At 45.1% G+C, this 25,186-nt stretch overlaps 1 protein-coding gene across 15 annotated transcripts in view; it reads right to left on the reverse strand.

The window, feature by feature from the left end:
* The window catches only part of FGFR2 (fibroblast growth factor receptor 2), a 103,762-nt gene that overhangs the window by 55,446 nt on the left and 23,130 nt on the right, over window positions 1–25,186 (reverse strand). For 8 of the 15 annotated variants that reach the window (XM_070470301.1, XM_070470297.1, XM_020910911.2 and 5 more), the window contains exons 3-5: window positions 19,815–20,081; window positions 18,854–18,931; window positions 8,889–9,058 (exon numbers count right to left, since the gene is read on the reverse strand). In XM_070470301.1, the coding sequence (XP_070326402.1) occupies window positions 8,889–9,058; window positions 18,854–18,931; window positions 19,815–20,081 (515 nt within the window). The remainder of the gene's footprint in view (window positions 1–8,888; window positions 9,059–18,853; window positions 18,932–19,814; window positions 20,082–25,186) is intronic. The other 7 variants (XM_070470305.1, XM_070470303.1, XM_070470304.1 and 4 more) reach the window with 2 other exon arrangements.

Consider the following 25,186-nt stretch of genomic DNA (forward strand, 5'->3'; position numbering starts at 1 on the left):
AGGTGGAAAGGTTTCTGTGTTTTTTGAACAATATCCTCAGTCGCTTAGTCATGTCCGACTCTCTGCGACCCCAGGGACCGTAATCCACCACGCTTCTCTGTCCAAGGAATTATTCAGGCAAGAACACTGGAGCAGGCTACCATTTCCTCCTCCAGGGGATCTTCTCAACCGAGAGATCAAAATATTGGCAGGCAGATTCTTTACCACTGAGCCACCAGGAAAGCCACCGTATTAAATTTGATCTTAGCTAAAAGGCCATGAAACACACCATTTCCATACCAAGAATCTGGGTAAACCTAAAGAAACTACAAAAATGTATAAGATGTTATCTTCAACATGTTTTTCTCAATTCCCCAGGTTTTGAATGCTCTAGCGTTTCTGCCAATTAGGTCAAATGCACATAAACCATCTTTGCATTCCCAAAAGAGGAATGTGAACATCTAATAAACATATGAAAAGAGGTTAGCCTCATTAAGGAGCAGGGAAATGCAAATGAAAACAACGATGAGACACGGTTACTCACCAGTTGATTAACAAAAATTAGAAAGATCAGTGTCATTGAATACTTGGTGAGGGTGGAGGGAAACAGACTCATAACAGGAATGAAAGTTGAGAAAAATATTTCTGTAAAATAATTTACTCATACCTATTAAAACAGACATTTTGGGGGGGGGGGGGACTTACTTAATTCTACTTCTAGAAACCTTGTCTACACAAAAAAGAGCAGAATTACTCCAAAGCACATGAACAGAATCATTGCTTCAAGCACAGCTTGTAACAAAAAAAGAAATTTGGAACCTATGAGGAGCAGACTCATTCATAATGAGTAGTTTATTCCAGAAGACTAGCATACAGTCACTAAAAAATATGAAGCATTCTTTTGTCCAGTGCTGGTAAAATATAATTAATAGTTATTGATGAATGAAAACAAGCGGCCTGAATGCAAATGTCTATTTATGATTCCCTTTTGTAAAAAATACAGACACACACACATACCACACACCCCCTTCTAGGTGCATACAGGCCTGAATCTGTAAGCATGACTTATATGCAAGGTAAAATCAGAAAGAAAATATACTAAATTGTTAGCAATATATAATATATATATAATATAATTAAAGTAATGGAATTAAAAGTGTTTACACTTTTCTCATTCTCACTTTTAAAATTTAAACATAAATCCCCCCATGCAGACAACAGAAAATGTGAATGAAAACTCCAGGTGAGGAGTTGCTCTGCGGCAGATTCACTGCATGTGCAGTTCTCTTGCAGACCGACCTCAAGAGCCCAGGAGAATCGAAATCCTGCATCAACCAGTACATGCACAATTCCTTCTTTTCATTCCTGCCTGTGGCTAAATCTTTGTGGAATTCATCAGTATTTTTCATCCGCCAAGGAACAAAAGGAGAGAGCGTGGGGTTTCAAAGCTAATGTTCACTAAAGACTTTTAAAAATAACATTGCAATGCTGGAACCAAGTCGACTAAGATAACAGCCTACACTCTCTGACTTGCCATCCAAAAACTAGGCCCACAAACATTCCATACCCTGTCATCGCAAAAAAAAAAGGTGGCCCAGACAGGTTTGTTTGTTTTTTCCCCTAAAATTCCTCTGTTACCTAAAGCCTCCGAGTTAGTTGCCTGTTAAACCCCTAGCCTGCAGCTGACAACCGGAATGTCCATTGAGTTGGTCAGACACCAAAAACCTGGGTGAAAGGTCAAAGATCCAGCTGTCACCTGGATGTTTGTCTTCACATTGCAAAAACCTCTGGACATTTCTAAATACCCAGGTGTTCAATAACAAGCAGAATAAACACCCAGAAGCTGGACGGAAAGTTGAACTCTGTGCCAAGTCAAGGAATGTAGTGTCCATATGACAGTAAATATTCTCACAACTTCCTTCCACCAGTATCAGGGTTCAAATGGGTTCAAATTATAGTGAAGGACAGCCCTCCCTTTTAACTCTGGCCGTCATAAGGTGCCCCATGAACTGTAATTCAACAGAGGCCAGCTGTCATCAGGATGCACAAAATCTTACTATCCCCTGCCAGACTCCCATTTTCAGCTGGTTCCTGGGGTATTTCAAATCATCTCTCTGGGATGTGTATATATGAACTGAGCATACCTGTGCCGAGGGCTGGGACACGTAGTGCTGCCTGTCACTGGGCAGACGTGGAAGCAAACACCTGTTTAATGCTTAAACACCAAGTTTGCTTTTCAGGTGGTGTCCAGAGAACAGGGCTGGGCGAGCGCTGATCTTCTAGGACCTGTGGCAGAAACTCTTCCCTCTACTCAGCAAGCAATGGATCTCTTCAGAGAAGACAGGAATATAAAATGCAAGCCTGTTCTCTTAGATGTCTATTCCCTAAAAATGCCCAGAAAGGTGCTCTGGGGCCGGATTGCCAATGGGGTATCCACTGCATTTTGAACTTAACTCTTTAAAAACTTCAAGGCCCTCCTTAAAAAGCTAAACACAGAATCACCATATGACCCAGCCATTCCATTCCCAAGTATACACCCAAAGGGATCCAAAGCAAGGGCTCAAACAGACACTAGTACCCTGATGTTCACAGCAGCAGCATCAACAGTAGCCAAAAGGTGGAAATAACCCAAGTGCCCATTAACAGATGAATGAATAAACAAAACGTGGTCTTATCCATATAATGGAATATTATCCAGCCATCCTTGTAAAAGAATGAAGTTATGATTCATGCTACAACATGGATGAACCTTGAACACATGAAGTGAAATAAACCAGACACGAAAGGACAAATTTCCTATGATTCCACTTATATGAGATACCTAGACAGGTGAATTCAGAAATAGAAAATAGATGAGAAGTTACCAGGGCCTGGGGAAAGAAGGAACAGGGAATTAATACTTAATGGATACAGAGTTTCTATTCTAAGGGATGAAAAAGTTTTGGAAAAGAAATGACAAGTTTTACCATACACGCACCAAAAAAAAAAAAAAAAATCTCCCAGGTCATGGAAGCTGGAAGAACAGCATCATATCATCCCCCAAGCACCCCCGACCCACGGCTTTGCTCTCAACAGTATGCCTTGATTCATCTGGTATTTATGTGCTCCAGGGAAGTTATTACCATCTCTGTTTTTCATTTATCGTAACAGTGGTTTTTATTTTTTATTTTATTTTTTTTTAATAAAACATGGAGCCATGTTTGAAAAAAGCAGTTTAATAAGAGCATGAACTTTGGAGCAAAAATCGCCTGGATCCAAATGGCAGCTCTGCCATCTAGGAGCCACGTGACAAGCCTCCTCTATAAAAGGGGCAGAACAGCTCACCTCTTTGGGCCAGAGTACAATGCACACAAGAGGCACCCAGAACAGTCAAGACACAAGTGAACAGACCACACACGCCAGCAGATACCAATTACACCTGCTTCTCATCACAGAGGCCTGATCTGAGATGAAAGCAGAAACATCTTATTTGAAAAAAAAGCTCAACAAAGTACATAAATATATTACAAAGTCACATTAGTCGTGACTTTTCCAAATAAACATACTTTGGGGTTAAGCATAACATTTAATAACCTAGAAAATGTAAATCTAATCTACCCATCGAAACAACCAGCTCAGTTATGATTCTAAGAAAATGATTTTTTTTTTTTTAGTTGTCTTTTCTTGGACCTGAAATATACTTGGAAACTAACAGTCTATGCTGTACAATGCTTCTCTCTGCCAAGTGGTTCTGTGGAAATTCTAACCTCTTGGATGCCATGGACTCTTGTGCCAATTCCATGGTCATGTCGAGGGAGAGATTTACTCCATGGTCTCTCCGTGGGTCTTATGCAGTTGGTGGCTCGAAAGATGGTTTTCGAGAATGTTTTTCTCCTCTATGCCTAAATCATTACTTAGGAATGAATTAGGAATGGAGATGGCCTAGTAATCTCAGCCATCTTCTCATTTTTCTACATTTAATTGTGAAAACTGTCCAGAGCCCTACTAAATATCTAGCCTTAAAAGCAATCTCCTGGGACTTCCCTGGTGGTCCAGTGGCTAAGACTCCACGCTCCCAAGGCAGGGGGTCCAGATATTCGATATCTGGTCAGGGAACTACATCTCACATGCTGCAACAAAGATCCCATGTGCCACAACGAAGACCCAACTCAGCCAAATTAATTAATTATATATTTTTAAAAAGCAATCTCATTTTTAAAAATTTGTGCAGTTATTTAACATGAAAAATGCCTGATGCTACATCATGGCTACGCTACTAAATCACAAGTTTTAGGGCTGGAAAGGATCAAACATGGGAGATTTTCTATCCCAATTTCCCATCTTAAGGACAGGTGAAGTACAGAGCCTAGCCAACTTTTTAACTGATGTTGAAAAAGCCCAGGCATCAGCACAATTAGGGAGATATGGTTTTGCTGCAAGTCATGCTTGGTCATTATAAATAAATTAATAACATCCAACCAGCCTTTGCCCACATACTAAGAAAAACAATAATCTGATTCTTAATCACCTAAGAATGGCTCAGCATGAGCTCTTTGATAAATAAGACTGAAACACAGAATACCAAGGAGTTTCACTATTTTAATTAAAATGAGCTTTCTGTCCTGTTTCATAATTTTCTTTGACTTTGCTTTGGTTTTTTGTGTTCCTTTTCCCTTCAGTGGACACACAGGCATAACACAGTAGACCAGGGCCAAAGCCCCCGACCCATCAACAGCTGGAAAGAGCTGGACAGACAGCTGAGCCACTGGGGCACAGCCATGGTTTATGGAATGAGATTTATGAAGGAGGGGAAAAAAAAAATCACAGAAGTAACACAATTTCGTTTGCAGAAAATTTCAAATTGCTTTCTAGAAAAAGACGTCTTGGAAAAGTTGACACTTCGCTTCTTCATTAAATAAAAGAGCTAATGGATGGGAATGACAGGAGGGGTCATTTAGATGAGGTATGTGGGACCTTAGTTCCCCGACCAGGATTCACACCTACACCCTCTGCACTGGAAGGCGAAGTCTTAGCCAACGGACTGCCAGAGAAATTCCAGAGGTGCAATTCTTTACAAGTGCATGTAGGTAACAAAGAGAACATCAGAGGGAAAGACCACCATCATGACCCTGCTCCCCACTCTGCCCTGTTCAGTCCCATGAGTCTACAGCTCAGACCAGTGGGAGCAGTCCTCAGGGGAAGGTCAGCCTCTGTGACCTTTAGTGACTTCACAACCTGGGGACCGCAGACCTGGGGTGGGCCTAACATACCATTAGCAAGGCTTAGGCTTTAGGGAACTACATTTTCCAGATGAGAGAGCTCTGTCTTTTCAAGTCCCAGAAGCCCATGAAGCTCAATGGAATTTCTAAGAGTGCCCAGTATTTTCTAGAACTCATGACCAATGCCACAACTGTTGTGAAAACCTTAGTGAATCCAGGCTGACTACCCTTGCAATGACGGGGCAATCTCCGAGGCCAAAGTCTACTGTCCCAGCCCCTTTCTCCAAGGAGAAAACCCATCCAGGCAAGAGATGTACCCTCAACAGAGCCAGCCAGCACCCCATGTTCCAAAGACGGTGGTGCAGTTGTTTTAGTCGCTAAGTCTTGTCCGACTCTTTTGTGACCCCAATAACTGTTGCCCTGTTGTCAGGCTCCTCTGTCCATGAGATTTCCCAGGCAAGAATAGTGGAGCCTGTTGCAATTTCCTTCTCCAGGGAATTTTCCCAACCCAAGGATCAAACCTGGGTCTCCTGCATTAGCAGATGGATTCTTTACCACTGAGACACCTGGGAAACCCAAAGGTGTGGTGCTCTCTCCCTTTTGCCCTTTTTGTAGAAAAGCAAAACAGATTTCAGACTTTCGTCCCCATACACTCAAATTCCACTCCTCTTTCACTCCAGAAATGATGTCAACATCAAACAGCCAAAATACTTGGGTCACCTCTGCCTCTACGAGAAGAGGCTAAAGGTTGCTCATTTTGCTTTTAGAACAACATAGCTGCTCTTCATTTAGCGGGATGTTGTCATCAATAATCAAAACTGAACTGCACCCGGTGAAAATCAAGCAGTGCTTCCTCATCAGGCACCCTCAGTCTTCCAGCGTGTTTATAATCACTAATTCAGACTTGCAAAAAAACTCCTCAGGCAGAATAATGATGTTGGTCCTATTTATTTTGAGAGCAGGAATTTCTAGAGGCTCATCGACCCTTTGTACTCCTATCTCCCAGGAAGGAACTGAGCTAACCACCAGGGACTACCTTTCTGATACTTAAGCTATATTTAAATAAATCATTGAGGACCACCATTCCCTGGTGGTCCAGTGGTTAAGACTTCGCCTTCCAATGCAGGGGATGAAGGCTGGATTCCTGGTTGAGGAGCTATGATCCTACATGATATGCAGCCAAAAAACCAGAACATAAAACAGAAGTGATATGATAACAAATCTAATAAATGCTTTGAAAGAAAAAAAAATTTTTTTAATAATAATTGGAACTGCATCCATTATATTTCCAGAGAACGTCCAGTGGTAAGAACAAGCCTGTGTGTGTCTGTGGTCAGTCGCTAAGTCATGTCCAATGCCTTGTGACCCCATGGACTGTAGCCCACCAGGTTACAAAGCCCATCCTTTGTCCATGGAGTACTCCAAGGAAGAATACTGGACTGGGCCCTCCTCCGGGAGATCTTCCCGACCCAGGGATTGAACCTGAGTCTTCTGCATTGCAAATAAAGTCTTTACCACTAGTGTCAGCTGGGAAGCCCAAGAACAAGCCCAGGGTCCCAATTTTAGTGGTTTAACCCTTTCTTTACAACCAGCACTGCCTAATGAAATCTGTGTCTGTTCATTCCTTTAAAAAAAAAAAAAAAGCCAACTCCAACATCACTGTGCCCATCTAAGGACAGAACAAAGAGACAAACCGCCCTTCTGCTACCACTTCCCCCAAAGAGCAAGTTGTGGAGGACAAATGGAGTGTGTCCACTCCACAGCTTCAAAGGCATCCACCTTCCAGTTGATGCACTTCACACATAAACTGCCCACACACACACTTAGAAATGCACTCGTAGGCTTTCCCAATTATCCTCCGGGCTTTTGGCTTCTAGAAAGTCATCTTTTAGTGTTAAAAGCCATAAACTCTTAGAGATGAAAACACTAACCCCCTTTCAAGATGAGTCACTGGGCATGGTATTCCAGGAAAGGGCTCCGGGGCTCTTCGGGTGAAGAGAAGCCCTACCTGACCACAGAAGTGGTGACACAGGGACTCACGCGTCATCCAGAGTGATGCTGGTGTGTTAACACAGGTGAGGAGTGCATCGGGGAGAGTCCTCCTAGGTACCATCTGCTGCCACCAAGAAATCCTCTCCCACGTGATTCTTAAGGACCTGGCTGTGCACACTCTATATTACTCACTGCGCAGTTTTCTCCAATGGTCCCAGGATGTTCATGTCTCCTGATATTCATGGCCTCCAGTCATCACCTCCCTTGGTGACTTGCTTAATGCGGAAAACAGCCATCAGTGGTAGAATGGCTCGTCCACGATTAGGTTACAAAGGCTGTGACCTCGGTCTTCCTCATGCTCTCCTCCGTCTAGTCTATCCTCCCTCAGGAGGCCAGCTGTCATGCCGTGAGCTGCCCTACAGAGAGGCCCACGTGGCAAAGATCTAAGGGTGGCCTCCAGCCCACGGCCAGTGAGGAACTGAGGCCCTAGTCCAACAACCTGCAAGGAACTAAACCCTGACAACAACCACATGAGTGACTCTGGGAGCTGATTCTTCCCTGTTGATCCTTCAGATAAGATCCCAGCCCTAACTGAAACCGTAATTACAGTCCCACGAGAAACCTTGAGACAGAAGGCCAGCAAAGCCACGCCTGGATTCCTGGCCCATGGAAGCTGTGAATGGATAAATGTTGTTGTTAAAGCTACCAGGTCTCGGGGTAATTTGTTACGCAGCAATGGGTAACTGATGCACCCACTCATGTTCCAAATGGACCAAAGAATTTCACAGTAAAGTTTCTGAAGTCTTCCTCACATACTAAATGCACAAAGCTCTCCCTTTCCAGGCTAAATGATCTGGAGATTCTGTATCACTCTTTCTGAGACAATCTTCCTTCTAGCTTGGTCCAGAATCCTTTCCTGATCGCCTTTACCTTAGTGTCTCAAGGAGTCATCACCATTGAACATCCACAGGACAATACACTCCTCTAATTTCACCCATATCAGTGTCCTGATGGCCAGATATTTATCTGCCTTCCTGCTGGAGAAGGAACCCCGATGAGCCAAAGGCTGTGTTTTGCCCAGAGCCTAGGACAGTGCCTGCCACAAAGGGCATTGGATCAATGTCTGATGAATGGATGAACAAAGGCCTGAAGGGGCATCTTGGGGGAAACGTTGTCCATTTCAAACTCTCCAGTGAGTGATGAGACTATATTTCACCACCTCCTGTAATGGGCTCTTCAGAACCCTTGAGGATGGAGGACAGGGAGATTGCCTCCATCATCTTGGAAGCATTCTCTCTTAATAAGTAATATTTCATACCCCAGTCTCTCATCCAAGTCCATACACTATTCACACAATCCTGCTCAAACAAGGCAACTGTACTTCTCAAATTCTGCTCCAATTTTAGTTTTACAGACCATAAAACATATAGAAAACAGACTCTCAACTTTCGACCCTTCTTTTATTAAACTCTCTTCATATAAAGAACAACACAAATGGAGATTATGCTTTAAAATCACATGCAAGTCTGGGGTAACTTTTTTAAAATATCAAACGTGGTAACGGTCAATTATGATAATTACCGATTTTTTAAAAAAGAGAATATTCCTTCTATTATTTCCTGCTAACTTTTGACTACTTAAAAAATGAAGAAATAAAAATTTAAGTAATGGTATTAAGTGTTTTTAAAAATGTTAAATATTTTACAAGCTTCATTCTACCTTATAGCCTCCGATGCGATGCTCCTGCTTAAATTCCTTCCCGTTTTTCAGCCACCTCATGGTTGGTGTTGGATTCCCCCCAGCTGGACAGCGGAACTTGACAGTGTTGGCTGCTGGGACCGCATGGAGCCGTTTTTCCATCTTTTCTGTGTTGGTCCAGTACGGTGCTCCTGTTTTGGAAAACGACATTATAATGTACATAGATGGACAACGGCATCTCCATCAATAAACCCCTAACAGGTTCGTATGTGAACGATCCGACACTTCCAAAACTTCGGGTAATATTTATCTATAGAAACATTTTCTGAAGTCTGATCCAGCTGGCCTCCCAGAAGGTCCCTGGAGATGGACTGCTTAAAGTTTATTAACAGGGAACTTTTCTTTCCCTTGTACTTACTGCCAGAATATAAATTCATGAATGTTTTAAAATGCTACTTTAGACACAAAGCGACAATACATATAGTAAGAACAGTTGAGTTCTCCCCCACCCCAAAAAATATATTATTTTAGATCGCCGCACCTGTGAAACGATCACACACACACATAAACAAATTGTGTTCAAAAGCCACATCAACTTATCCATTGGCACCTTAAAGGGTGATCAATAGTATAGCTTATCATCTCAACTTGTGCATGTTCAGTCGCTCAGTCATGTCTGACTCTTTGTGACCCCATGGACTGTAGCCCACCAGGCTCCTCTGTCCATGGGATTTTTCAGGCAAGAATACTGGAGTGGGTTTCCATTTCCTTCTCCAGGGGATCTTCCCAGCCAAGGAATCGAACCTGAGTTTCTTGTGTTTCCTGCATTGGCAGGCAGATTTTTTGCCACTGAGCCATCTACGTAGCCCTTTTACTTGCAGACATGGCCCCAAAAGCTCTCACACATTTAATTCATTAATCCTGACAACAATTCAATTATAATCCCTGTTTACAGATGGGAAAACTGAGTCATGGAGTAGTAACCTGCCCGAAGCCACAGAGCTAGGAAAAGGTGCAACCAGGATTTGAGCCAAGGCAGTTTGATTCTAGAGTCCACTGTCTGTCTCCCCGAACTACTCTCAAAGCACTGGAATCCATACCTTTAACCTCTCTGACATGCAGTACTAGATCCAAGACAGACAGCCTCAACTGGAGGCATGCTGCCTCCTTTTATCACTGCTCAGGATTTCCACTGACAATATCTTGTATGGCGATTTAACTCTTCACATGCATGTTTCTGTCCCAGCAAATACGTATTCAAAATCCCTGTATCCCCCTGCCTAAAGCATCCATCAACAGGGCCTGGAACATCCAAGAACATTCTAGAACACTGAAATTCTAGAAGACTGACCCATAACCACTTACAAGGGTTAGACTAAGCAACAGTTTACACCCCCCACAAACCAGAGGCAGTGGGGGGGGAAGGGGCTTTGTCTCCAATATGATTTAGAAGTTTCCTCTCCTGTTCTGTGGATGGCACAGCACATTCCTGGCAGGGTACTGATGCCCTTCAATTAACAGCCAGGTTGTCATGGTAGAAAGAGGAAGTGGAACAACTGCATTCAGAACACCCACCCCTCTTTGCCCCCTCACCCTTGCTCTTGAAACCTGCTATAAAAAGTGGAGTGAAGATTTCTTAACAGGAACATGCTGTGTCTTCTTTATCCATCTGCTTATCTAAGTGTCAAGGTGGAGGGTGGCAGGGTGGGGCGGTATGGCTGGTATGGACATGATGCTAAGGCAAAGCCAAGTGAGGCAGAACTTGTCGGTCTGCGTACCAGAGAGAGAAGGGCCAGTGGAGGGTGGGAGGGGAGCCAGGGCAGAAGGACCAGAGCCGTGTTCTCGCCTCTCAATCCAGTTGCATCTGTAATGAGCAGGCAACTTGGTAGCCACTTGACTTGGGGTGTCAAACGCCCATAAACACATCTATTCTTTGGAGGGGGTCCCCAGGGAGTACTCAGTTTCTATTTATCAGAGGTCTCCCAGGGCCTGGCATATCCCAAAACAATTTCAATCATCTTTCATTTGAAAAGCTTCTATTTGGCAAAGTCCATCCACAGCCACTGAAAAAGAAAGCGTTAAGAGCACAAAATAAATAATGAGCTTTGTCGCTACACAAAGACTTTTACAAAGCTGACCTAAATGAAAGGCATACCTCACGCCGTCAGGTGCCTGCATTCATGTCATCTGTTTAAGTAAACACAATAGCCTATTCATATGAATTAGCTAAATATTAATGGAGTCACTCTTTCAGATACCATCAATTACAGCTGCCCTGATCCTATGGAATGTCTTTCCTTTCTTTCTTTCTTTCTTTTTTATATAAAAGAAATCAACAGATACATGCTGTGTACCATTAGGCACGGTTTCCGTGTTCCCTGGGTTGAAAAGCAGCCTGGGCTTTAGGCACCAGGAAAATTGCTCTGTTCCTCTCTGGCAGGGTTAAGCTGTGGGTGAGCCTGCAACCTGCCCAGGTATCACCCACACCACACGGGCACCTATGGCTGTAGCCTGTGGCAACAGCACACTGGCAACGAGCACCTTTTACTTGGTGCCGGAGTAATAATTTAAGGACAAGAGGGAAAGAATTTTGCTGGAATTTCTGGCAGGTAGCCACTTTCCTGGGGTGAAATTTCAATCATCAACAGGGCACCTATAAAACCTGCTTCTGCAAAACAGACACGGCCGTGTTTCTCTTCTAAAGGCTCAGAGATCACAGGTGAGTGGGGCACCATGAAATCTAATCAACAAAGTAGAAGACAACTGCCTCCATGACCATCACTAGAAAGCTGAATTCATGACATCTGCTCTCCCTGAGGAACGGTAAAGCTTGACTCAACAGAAAGGGCCGAGGTTTCGAGGTTCCCTGAGTAGCAGCGATGGTCAACCCCCATTCAACCCCAGTCTGGGTGATAACATCACACAGGCATGATGTGCTTTTGTGACAAGGCTTTCCTCCAAGGTGTCCAGCTCACAGATTTTATTACAGGTGTGATGCTGGAGGGGAGGGGCTATTTTAATCTTTTACAATGGCTCTTTCTAAAATAAACTAGCTTTGCAAAACTTGAAGAATCTGCAAGGTCTAGAAAAATAATCACGCTGCAGGAACAGCTCTGCTGTGTTCCCAACATCAGTGTCCTCCGCAAACTCTCCCTGTCCTCAGTGCTTCCCGCTCTGTGTGCAGTGTGGACACACGGAAATGCCAGGGCCCCCCCGTCCATAAACTACAGCACAGCTGGAGAGAAACGGGGACCAGGCCCATGAAAAAGCTCCTCTACCGAAGGAGGCCCTCTTCCATCCCAAGGCTGTGAAAGCATGAACAACTTCCATTTGCAGGAGGAACTCACTTAACAAATTAACAACCTATAAAGGGAGAGACGACTGGAGCATTCAGTAGGCACTCAATATCGATGGCCAAGGCCACATCATGTTGCCTGAAAGAAGTGTACGGCATCCACTCTGTAAACCTTCCCTGGTATAATCTTAGTGATCTATTTAATAGAGAAGGAACTGTGGCACAAACCCCTGATGACACAAACATGGATCATACTTAAATCAGAAGTAAATAAGTTGACCTAGACATAGGTATGGCCCTTTCTGCTCTGACATGCTCAAATCTTCTGATGTAGTATGTGGCAAAAGCACGACATTCTCTTAGTCATTAAAAACTAATAATGACCACGTTAAAGGGACAGTCAGATCCAGCCAAAATAAATAAGTACGATCGCATCCTCAAGGCTCACCTACTCATTATCATCTTCTACATTGAAACAGATATTGTATGTTAGTAACGATGCGGAGGAAGTACAATTTTAATACAGCAGAAGCCTCTTAACACGTGTCTGGTGAAGCAGATTTATAACCTCACCAAAACATCCCTCAAAGTTCCCTCCACACAGCCTTTCTTAATCCCCTTCATCCCACCAATAAAGATCCCCTACTCCTTCGCTGGGCCACCATTTTCTCGGTTATGTGTATGTCTCCATGCCCAGGGCCTTTCTATACTGAAATAAATTCCTTTCAATGTCTGATGACCAGTAAGAGTGGATCACCTGGAGGGGTACAGCTTAAGTCATCTTCAGACGATGGAGCAGAAACCCAAGTGTTTATTGAATGGGTGGATGGATAAATGGACGGATGGATAAACGGATGGATGGACAGATGAGACAGACAATCGTTAAAAGCCTGAGCTATAAAATGAGGGCGTTGAACTGAAAGTTCTGATAAGGCCCTTCCCAGTTCTAAGATTCTTTTCAGGTATCTGTCTATATCCTACACAGATACTGATTCTGTCAGTAAATGGTGGGATCAGAGGCTTTGTTTTGACCCTGTGACTTAAACCTAAGGAGAAAACATGGACTGCTGAGCCTGTTCCCACAAAAACTCTTATGCATCTCAACTCTAACATCTAAGGATTGTGGTGTTCTCTCTTTCTCTAACCAAATAGAATAGAGCCTGGGGGTTGGAAGGAAAAACATGAGCTCATATTACCACTGTACCAAAAGAGACCTCACTGACCATCTGGCCCAGCGGCTGGTACGATCAATGTCATTCAGAAAGGTTAAGTGATTTGATCAAGGTCACGCGGCCAGAGGCTGGGCCAAGGCTAGGTCCAAGTCTCCAACTCCCTAGGCAGCGCTCTTTCAGCCACTGCATGCTGCCCTTTGAACTCTCCCATAGTAATTAAGTCAAAAGTTCAAGATTTATGTGAGCTGTGGCCACTGATGACTGCCAACTGTATTTTTATTGATGTAAAAAAAAAAACAAACAAAAAAAAAAAAACAGCCTGTTTCAGCTCCTAGATTAAGCCTCACAAACTCTCTAAAGCCCCACTAAGGCCTCTGTCTTAAGTCTATAATTAGGGCCTTTAAAAATATCACTAATCAGGACATTTCAATGCTTTGACCCTTGATGAGGGAAAGGGTATGTGTCTGAGAGCTCTCCCCCATCCTCACCACAGACTGCACTTCATCTGACTTCAGTTTTGCATAGAGAAAGAGAAAACAAACCTGACAAAAATATGAAGATGTCAGTGAAGGTGTGACTGTAGGGGGCAGGGGGGCTTTATTTGAGAAGTTTCATTAAAACAACTTGCTGATCAGTGAGGCATTCAGGAAGATACACTTTGGAACAAACCAGGCAAATGAACCCCTACTGGGAGGCCAGTTGCCCGCAGGGGTCCCCAGGCTCTGCCTTCAGCCTGAGAGAACCGCTGCTGGACCAGAGGAAGGCTGAGAAAGAAAAGATATTCAGCCTGGCTGAGTAGATGGAATATCATCACTGGCTTCTGTGATAAAACACCCAAACCAGTTTGTGATGAGGTTTCACTGAAAAGGCATTTCAAAAACTTTAGGCAGCTTACGTATTTTTTTCAAAAATGCATTTTCTTCAACTCCTGGAAACTTCAACACAACTAAGAAACCAGCATTACCAACTTAGAGACAACCTCTACCAAGGAACAATCCCAATTAGAGCAAATGTGACCGTGATCTCCTACCATCAATATGTCTGTCGATGCAAGTTCAGAATCTCAGGCCAAGAACCTTCATTTTCCCGTTATTTCCAAGAAAAAAAAAAAAAAACCCCTTTCTCCCTAGCATGGAAGATGGGCAGCTGCAGGCCTCAAGGAGAATAAAACCAAAATAGAAAATTATCTTTTCTCTCTTCACTCAGTAGTAAGAACCACACTCCACTTGATACAGCTGTCTTACTATCAACTCCCTCTAGTTAAGCAGCCAACCTGAAACTTCTGTCAATCATGTTCAAGCTCTTTGGAGACAATAATCACTTAAACACAAGCTGGAGGCAATAAAAGTACCTTGAAAAAACGGACAGACATGTATACTTATTTGCTGCCAGATAACCCATTAAGATACTGAGTACCTAGGGAAGCCAAGGACTAGTTAAGTTATGCTTTTCTAAGCTAAAAGATAAAGCTTGAACCTTTCAAAATCCTCAACCTGGATGCATTTCAAAAATTAACATTTGAAATTACAACTTTCTGTCCAGAGAAAGTCTCTTTCACCAAAGGGCATATGTAACAGCATTATTTCCTGGCAGCCAGGCTTGTAATGACATCACAAGATTGTTCCGTTCAGGGAACCGTCTAGCACTGGTAAAGTGTGACGTCATCAGCAAGTCAGCTGCTAAAATATGACCGGAGAATGCCCTTCACATCTGTGATGGAAGGACCTGACTTAAAATCGGGGGGTGGGGGGTGGGGGGGGGGGTTAGATCAATCAAATCAGCTCACTGGAGGGATTTTCAAAGCACGTGCAGCAGGATGTTAATAGATGCTATATTTTTTAAAAGGGTCTTATGGTCAATCAGTTTGGAAAACCCTGGGAATGGACAAAAAGAAACAGATGTTTTACTACAGAACTTCTCAGAGCTTATATTAGGCTGATAGACACCATAAGTCTTTGAGAAAGGGTTACAGTATGAGATATTCTCCAAATTCATTTTAAAATACAACTGATTTTTGGCAGAGGATTATTCGGAACCAGGGTTCCCAAGGATACTCTTTTAGAAACACCGACTTGTTCTCTTCATGTACAGACCAAACCTGAACACTGCTCTGTTTTTAATGGGATCCGTACAAGAGATCATGGGAGGACGGTGATACCACAAAATATTCATTCAACATCTGGGCTAGTCACTGCCCTTCAAAAGCAATCTAAGGGGAAAGGCAGGTCAGAGATGCTACCTAATACTGAATGTGACACCATACGCTGTACAACGCACACCAACATGCAAACACTCAAAGCCACTCAGTCGGCCGGTATAAACAAGGAAATCTACAGAGGAGCCCACTTTTGAGTCAGGTCTCGTAGGAAGAAGTAGAAGTTCACATATACCTGAACACTGCAGAACATGCCCATAAAAATCAAATCAGACCTGGAGGTTAATGGATAGCAGTTTCATGGCCAAAATGCAACAAACCTGCCTTAATTTTTGACTGTTATTTTTACCATTATAATTGGCTACCATGCTTTCTGTACTCTGTACAGAATCTCAAAAGAACTCTACCAGGCAGATAAGCTTGCCTTCTTAGAGTGCACTGCCAGAATTAGATAAACAAGAATATCAGCAACTGGAGTAACCTGCCATCTATTTTTCAAGTCAGATGATGGACAACTAATGTGGACCAACCCCCAAAAAAACTCTTCTTGGAGAAGCTCAGAAATATCACTGTCAGCACAGGGTCACTGAAGCATCGTTTGTTAACTTCACTAAAGGGGAGCTTTCAAACACACCCCAGGGGCATTTCCAGACAATCAGAAGGCACCGAAGGAATCCATTTGGACACATGAGTGGTTTCCAGGTGGCTGAAAATGCAAAGAATTCAGTGCTTCTACAATTTTCCCTATTAATCAGGTCAGGCATTTGACACTCGAGGTGGCAAAAAATTGTTTTAATGGCAACATCCCCTTCCCCGCTTTTCCAATTACCCTGGCTGTGGCATTCCTCTGTCCACCCCGGCCACAGCTGCTTAATCTCAGCTGCCCCAGGCCGCACCTGTGAATCACACCAGCCTAATCACAGTAACAGATGGCAGAGGCCACGCAGCCAGCTAAGAACTGCTATCACTTTAAATCGCATCTAGTGTTTCACAGGCCCCAAAGAGAGGCAGTTCCCGACAGCAGTATCTCCCTGGTACAGCTAACACCAGTCCTTAATCACCCCAGAGCACCCACTTCAGGGCAAAGCTGGTGTCATTCAAGAGCTAATTACAAAGAACCCTGGTTGCAAGGTGAAGGCACGGTGATTCACTCAACGTAGGCTGGCATTCATTAAGTGGAATAACCCACTACCTGGGCACTGGGCAGTCAGCACTAGTGTTCGGGATGCAAAGAGAGTCATCAGAGATGGAGACCAGACAGAGAAGTAGTTCATTCAGCCTACCTGTTACATCACACCTATACCTTCTGCTACATTTATTACTTCCCGCATGTTCTGGGTAACATGCTGTCAGGCAGGGGGCTGATCACTACGACAAGGCAGTTCTCCGGCACGGCAACAGAACCTCGCCGAGTCTGATGCCCCAGTCAATAGCAATGGCTAGCACACGTGGGTACCACATTAGAGCTGCCCACAACTCTGCGAGCATCCTCCTCCCACCTGCATCATCACCCTGGGAATGGGCAGAGAGGCATGGCGATTAGACAGGCAACAAGCCTAGGCCTGAATTGCAGCTCTGCTTTGTGTTCACTGAATCACAGATTCTCAATCAATAAAACACAAACAACTCCTCTCTTCACCTTAAGAGGTTGCTGGGGGCACTGACTGAACCAGCAGTCAGAGCAGAGCTTGCCCTGAGTAGACTCTTTTCATAACCGTCAGGCTCACGGCCTCTCGTGCCAGAGCCAATAATAAATGAGTGACATGTTCTAATCTACCAGTGTTTTATTACTAAGTCACGATAATAAGAACAACCACCTCGTTAAAAGGCTGTTTCAAATCACAGGGGAAGACACTTTTACTCACCTTGTCACCCTCTGTTTTACCAACAAGCCTTCTAACAGTAAACTCCTATTGGAGGCAGACCTGTGTGTGTGTGAATACCAAAGCCAGTGGTTCTCACACTTACTGTGCATCAGAGTGACTTCCAAAGTTTCTAATTCAGCAGGCGGTCCAGGGTGGGCCCTGAGAATCTTCATTTTTAGTAAGCTCTTAAGTAATGATGATGATAGTGGTCCAGACTGCAAGCTTCCTCTTGTCAGGAAGTGAAAACTAACATAAGCCAAAATATTTCCCTTTTTGCCTATGCTGCCAGGAGACTCAGAGACAAATCCAGTTCCCCACTGAAGCAAAACATTATCCCAGGTGCTGAACAACATTGATTATCTCTTCTTCCTTGAAAAAGCCCTGGGTCTATTTTAATAACTAATTGTCCCATTATTTAGGTCTTATTTAAATTTACTAAACTGACTAATATCCTTTTGAGAAAATGAAGACTATAACATCTAAGCCAAGAATGCCAACGACCAACGTAAGATCACTTTGGAAATATTCCAGCCATGTTATTGGAAAATACAACTTGTATTTAATCTTCTTTAAATAAACTCACAAATGTTTTTCTGAGCAGTGTACAAATATGCACTCACTAATCTTTATAACAGCCCACAAAGATTGTTATCATTCCCATTTTACAGATGAAGAAACTGAGGCACGGAAGTTAAATCACTTGCCCAATTTAGCAGTGTTGGAGCAAGATTTGAACTGAGGCTGCCCAGCTCTGAGAGGCCCACATTCTCACTCACCAAGTAAAGGCCTCCTAGTGTCAGTTAAGGCAGTGCTCTGACTATCCTTAAACATGCAAACAGCATTTGGTGTCCCCCTTTTCTACTGGCAATATAAGGCATGCTTCCCTTATTTCTGCTCAGCAAGCAATAATATCTTAGAAGGCCAAGATTTCACAAGCTCTGCACTATCGACATTCTAGAGAAGAAATTCTTTGTTATGGGGCTGTTTTGTGTATTGAAAAAATGTTTATGAGCGGCATCCCTGGCCTCTTTGATGCCACTAGCATCACCCCATTCCTTCAGTGAGACAACCAAACATTGCCCCCTGTCCCCCAGGGGAGGGGGAAGGAGGAGAATTCCCCCAAGTGGAGAACCACTGGGTCAGGCCAAGCAACATCGACAGGAAGAAGATAGGATGTCATATGATTCTGCTGATAGCAGAATCTATCATCTCCAGATAGCGAGGAACCAGAGGGGAAAAGCAAACCAAGGAAAGAAAAGTCATGAGTGCTTTCAAAAGAAAGTGGCTACCGACACAATAAGAAAGGACAAACAGTACAGAAGGGTGTACAGTAACACTGCTTTATTCTCAGATTTGAAAGTCAGGAAGAGAAGACACAGTGGAGAGGTGGGGACTGCAGTCAGCAGCATCCAGAGGAGTCGCCAGGGAGACAGCTACGAGTCAGGACTTCCCACCGAACTCTCCTCTCTCGGGGACGTTCGGAGACGGTAATTACTTACTCTTGCTGTTACTGTTCTCACTGACAAAATCCTCCGAGCCATCTGCGTCGTCCTCGTCATCTCCGGATGAGATGGCATCTGTATTCAAAAGAACACAGCCATGGTTGTGTTTTTGCAAAGCAAAAGGTTGCAATCATCTATAGCTCAGTCCTTCTGGAAAGGGAATTCAACAACCCAGGAACCCAGGCAAAAAAAAAACGTCTGAGATCGTGTTTAGTTAAGATGGTTTTAATGGCTTAAATTTTTTCTCCGTGATGACAGTTGGTCTATATTATGATTCTTCACGTGTTCTGCTTTCATATTATTTAAACATGCTATAAAATGGGATACACTGAAACGGGATTTTAAGCTTCAAATGGTATTCAAGTCCCCAACAAATTTACTGATTGTGTAATAGCTGAAGATTCTTTCCAACGCAATCTTTCAGCACTCAGGGTCTCCTTCAAGGAAGGAATTAGTCCCTAGAAAAACTTAATCCTGTGGTCTTCTGACTGTTTACTAATAATCTGAAAGCAGAATTTTAAACTCAGCCACAAAAGGGGACCTGGGCAGTGCCCCCTTGCCACATGGGAAAAGTTAAGGAGAGAAACTCGAATTTTAACAAAAGGAAGCAGAAATCTTTGGCATCCAAATTTCAATCCTATGTTCTAAACGCCAAGGATGCCGGTGGTATAGGAGTTTAAAAAAAAAAAAAAAAAAGATGTGTTTTTTACTTATAGGAAAGTGTGCGGTCTTAAAAATGTAACGTTGCATATGAGAACCCTGTCATTTTTAACGACCAGCCTCTCTCATATACCAGGTCCGTAGAAGAACTTCAAAAACAGATCAATCACCAACTGTGAAGCTTTGTGCCCAGCATCCAATTAGCAGACCCCAACGTGGATTTCACTGGTCTGACAAGACTTTACCCAGAAAAACAACTACGGGAAAGAGAAAGCGGAGGGCTGGCAGGCCAACTCACCTGTGACATTGACCATGAAGTAGACAGTCTCACTGTCTACGTTCCTAGCAGCAGTACAAGCATAGAGGCCGGAGTCTCTAGGCGTGGCACCTTTTATCTGCAAATACTCCCCAATAAGCACTGTCCTATTGTTGGGCCCCAAGTGCACCCCATCCTTAGTCCAACTGATCACGGCGGCATCTCGCAACAGGCAGCGCAACTCTAGCGACTCCCGGGGCGCAGCCACGTAAACTTCTGGTTGGGAGATTTGGTATTTGGTTGGTGGCTCTGCAGAAAGGCGGGAGAGAGAAGATGGAGACAGATGGGAAAAGAGGAAAAGGAGAGAACGTCCAACAAAGGTCAGTGGAGGCCCCTTGACTCCCAGGAGAGGCAGTTCACAGGCTGTTTTCTCTTTTCGCAAGTGGCCCCAGGGGTGTCTGTCTGCCCCTCCTTGTACCCTAGGAAGCTGCCTCACCAAGGAGCAGAGCAGTGTCTGAAACCAACCGGAGGAAGCACCCAGCGAAAGCTGCCCCACTGAGTCCCCAACAAACCGTAGAGCGCTCAGCACAAACCCAAAACCCAACTGGCAAGGACACAGTACAACTTTGAAGTCGACTGTTAATCCAACGCCTGCTTACCCACGCGACACCTGGGAAAGTCTAGCGTTGAGGCATTTTTAATTTATAAACGTGTGTTTCACAAATGGTTTCATTCCACATGACTGTGTTGACTGTGTACACACACCTCTCCCTATTTGTGTGTGCTGACTTCCCGTGTTACAAATCTGAGCTTCTTAAAAAGAAATGCCTCAGTTTCTCAGGCTCAGAACACTGCTGGTCTGGGAGACTTACTTCTGTGCTGGCCGAGCTGGGACACACTGTTTTCCTTAAAATGATAAAAACCTGGAGGCCTTCACATCAAAACCCAAAAGACAAAGCAGGCCCCAGGGAGCTGAGGGGCGGCCCCCATGGCACTGTGTGTGGTAGTCGCTCAGTCGTGTCCAGCTCTTTGTGACCCTGTGGACTGTAGCCCGCCAGGCTTCTCTGTCCGTGGAATTTTCCAGGCAAGAGTACTGGAGTGGGCTGCCATTTCCTTCTCCAGGGGATCTTCCCGACCCAGGGATCGAACCCAGGTCTCCCGCATTGCGGCAGACTCTTTACCGTTTGAGCCAGCAGGGAAGCCCACTTAAATGGATCTTAAATCGCACTTAAATGGATCCGAAGAAGGTGCGGAGGGCTGCAGGCCTGGTGCTCCATCTGGAGAGCTGGACCCCTCGCTGCTGCCCAGCCCGCACCACACAGCCCGGGTTCCAGTCTCCTCGGCCTTCTTCTGCCTTGTCTCCTTTAGAGCTTCTCCTTTCTCCCTTGCCTCCCCACTGAACCCCGCCCATCCTTCACACCCGGATCACGCAGGCTCTCCTGGATGAGAGCCTGCCTCCAGCCACCCTGGCACAGAACAAAGTGGGTCTCCCCTCTTCACAGGCTCCTGGGGACGGGCCACATTCCTGATGGACTTGTCCCATCCCCCGAGGAGATGCCCAAGATCCCAGAGGAAGGGCTGAGGTCTCTGGCTCTTAGTGAGCCCCTCCCCTGCCCCAGGCAGGCACATGGAAGGTGACTGTTACAAATCGGATAACGGTCTCAGTGACTCAAGAGGTAAAGAATCCACCTGCAGTGCTGGAGACACACAAGAGACGTGTGTCTGGGTTGGGAAGATGCCCTGGAGGAGGGCACGGCAACCCACTCCAGTATTCTTGCCTGGAGAATCCCATGGACAGAGAAGCCTGCTGGGCCACAGTCCATGGGGCCGCAAAGAGCTGGACATGACTGAGCATGCACACGATCCACAAACATGCAGGGCGAATCAGGCCCAGGAGGACCAAGCCTCTGCAAACAGAGTGAGGAGGAAGCATGCGTCTTTAAGGAGAAGAGCCAGAGCCGCCGGCTGGGACCCACGAGAGTCCATGAATTGGCTTTCATCCTTCACAGAAAGCACTATGAATGGTACCCGGAGTCCCAGGCCCAGAAAGCACAAAGCCTCCCAGCTCTGGGATGGCTCCGAGTCTGGGCAGCATCACAAGGAAATTGTTTTGTCCTTAAGTGTGGTCTGGACAAGGGTCCCACATAAGACTGAAATACAGTTACTTCCTGTTTCAGTGCCAGGGTCCAAGAACAAGCTAGGGCCACACACATCAGGTTCTCGAAATCCGTCCCCCACCCCCACCCCCCACCCACTGTGGAGGGCCAGGGCTCCCCAGGGGGCACCCCCCAAGGCCACCACACCAGGAAGAGCCCAGACACTGAACGGGATGGGAACATAAAGGGGTAATCACAGCAAAAGCAAGAAAACAGAAGTCATATTCAACCTGGAAAAACTTACACCACCAAACAAGGGCAGAAGGCCCCAACTGGCAAGCAGGTTACATTTCAAATGCTTGTTTTTTTTGCAGTCAACAATTATTTTACTGAACACCTACTATGGGCCACATGCTTTTATCCTGGATGCTCCAGAAGCAAACAGCAACAAAAATACTCCCTGCACTTGTGGGTGATTAATTACAGTGGGGTGACAGATAACAAATACAAAATCTACGAAACTATAAAGTCTGTGGCATGGTCCCGAGTGTTAGGAGTAAGAAATACAGCATGTTAGGGGCACATCCAGAGAGGCAGGCTCTGGACTCCAGAACAGGAGTTGGCAAACCACACAGTCCCTGGGGCCAAACCCAGCCCAGAGCCTGTTTTTGTAAACAAAGTTGTACAGGTGCACAGACATGCTCATCGGTACACAAGGTCCAGGGCTGCTGTGATACGACAGCTGACAGACCTGTGGTTGAAACAGAGACCCGATGACCTGCAGAGCCTAAAGTATTAACAGTCTTGCCCTTTACAGAAAATTCCCCAGCTTCTGTTGTGTACGATCATCAGAGAAGAATTCTCTAGAGAGAAGGGAAGGGCAAAATAATGCTTCAAAGATACCGCTGTGAACTTAGTTGGAAGGTCCTCAGATGAGGCCTCCTAAGGCTGTTTAAGTCATAATGCTGCTAAATTCAATGACTAATAACTCTGGATCCTGAGCAGAAAAGGTATGGGAAGAGAAATGTAGAGAAGAGGGGAAGAGGAGGAGAACAAAGAAGTCCGTTTGGCCCCAAATCTCAGACCATCTCTCACTTCCTGCATCCTAGAGTCAGGGCCACACAACGTTGCAACTGACAAGCCTCTCAAGGCCATGTGGCCCACCCCTTTTACAGCTGGTCAAAGCCAGGATCAGACATCATTTGAGTCCCGGGTCTCCCACAACTGATTACAGAAACAGCACCCACAATGTTAGAATGAATTGACACTGCCTCAGCCTGAGTTATAAAATAATTGCTATTTACTAGGACCAACACTGAACGATCAGCATGTCACCAAGAATGTTGTGGAATTTGCTTTCCTCTGAGCCAGAAATGGTCATCAAGAGATGACTGAGCAAGGAAACAGCTGGACAGAGCAGCAACACTTCCCTCCCTTAACGGAGAGCCCGGGACCCACGTGGCCCATCCTGCTCTGATCTGTCCCCCGGGCCCTCGGATAAGGGAAAGCCATGTAACTACTTAATGGAGGCACAGGAAGACTCTAAGACAGTTTTTTGTTTTTGTTTTTAAGGAAAAAAAAGGCAAGACACTTGCGGTTATGATGCAGAAAAATCTCTCTCCCAGACAAAAGGGAGAATTATGATTTCTCAAAGAAAAGTATTTTCATTAAGAATCATCTGAAACAGGCAAACCACAAAGTCTTGCTGAAACCTGGGGCATCAAAGATGCTGGACCAATATCACCAAAGTCATCACTACATGCTGCTGCAGGAGGAGGACCACACCCTATTCAGGCTGGATGCACAGGAGATGCTAGTGGAGGACAGAGGAAGCTGGCATGCTACAGGCCACGGGGCTGCAGAGAGCGGACGAACATGACTTACAGACCAAACAGCAACCTGCATGAGAAAAAGATGACACCCAGAGTTCCAAGTCCACTCTGTTCCTGCTTAAGCTCACGAAGGCCCCCAAATAGGATATTATTTTGAGACTCCAGCGAGCCATCCAATATGAACCTGATCTTCCAACTATAACTGATGGGGCCAGTCACCATCACTATCACTCTTCAAGACTGACGACACCACCAAGATTGCAAGCACCACCCTTTTCAGAGGCTAGTCAAGAGACTACCTGGATTTATGAAAGTGAAAGTTGCTTAATCATGTCCGACTCTTTGCGACCCCATGGACTGTAGTCTATGGAATTCTCCAGGCCAGAATACTGGAATAGGTAGCCTTTTCCTTCTCCAGGGGAATCTTCCCAACCGAGGGAACAAACCCAGGTCTCCCACATTGCAGGTGGATTCTTTACCAGTTGAGCCACAAGGGAAGCCCAAGAATCCTGAAGTGAGTAGCCTATCCCTTCTCCAGTAGATCTTCCCAACCTAGGAATTGAACTGAGGTCTCCTGCATTGCAGGCGGAATCTTTACCAACTTAGAATATATGGATATGTGGATATAAAATGATGTTGCTAACGATGGGCTCCCAGCTCAAAAGGACTGATAAGGTGATGAGCTATTAAGAGTGATTTTAATTTCCAAGAAAATCAGGTGAAAACTATCACCCAGCTTTCCAATGACATGATCAGCTTCAAGGATAGTAAAATAATTCCCCAAAATACATCAATAAGGTGAGGATGTTCATTTATAAAACAAAGCCATCTACCTTCAAGGTGTGAAACCATTAACTACTCCCATGGGAAATTCAGAAAGCGTGTGTTCCTCCCTCCCCAGCTGATTATTTCACAACAGGCTCATCTGAGGGTCCGAGGCATCTTTGGAGAACCCCAGCAGAATCCTGTGATACTCCCGCACAATCTAGGAGGACATCAAACACATCTTAGGGAGGATGGGTGGATAACTAGAAAGAGGGGAAGAGGGAAGAAGGGGTTAAAGAGTCAGGGAGGATGGGCAAGTGGGGCCTATGGTGGGAAGGGGCAGAACAACACACCCAGCCCCTCCCAGGCCACCCAACAGCTCCTGTGGCCCAGCTTGCACGGTCCTGCATCAAAGCCATCCCAGGCCAAGATGCCAAGAACACAGACACTTAGCAGGGACCCAGACTGGCTCAGTGGAGGCAGTTCTCTCCCTGCCCCTCCCACGTGGCCCCTGGGGCTTGGCTTCCCTTCTGGGGCTGCCATCTCCAGGTGACTCCCCGGCAGGTGCTCCCGAGTGCTCCGCAGACACCGCCACAGTGGTACTGCCCTCCTCTTGCTCGGAGGGGACAATGGACCAGATCCCCCCAGAGCAGCAATGCTGCATCTGCGGGACCCTACCCACCTCTTTACCTTTGATGCGACCACCTTCCAATGACACATC

The sequence above is a fragment of the Odocoileus virginianus genome, chromosome 7 (assembly GCF_023699985.2).
Source record: "Odocoileus virginianus isolate 20LAN1187 ecotype Illinois chromosome 7, Ovbor_1.2, whole genome shotgun sequence".
Taxonomy (NCBI): Eukaryota; Metazoa; Chordata; class Mammalia; order Artiodactyla; family Cervidae; genus Odocoileus; species Odocoileus virginianus.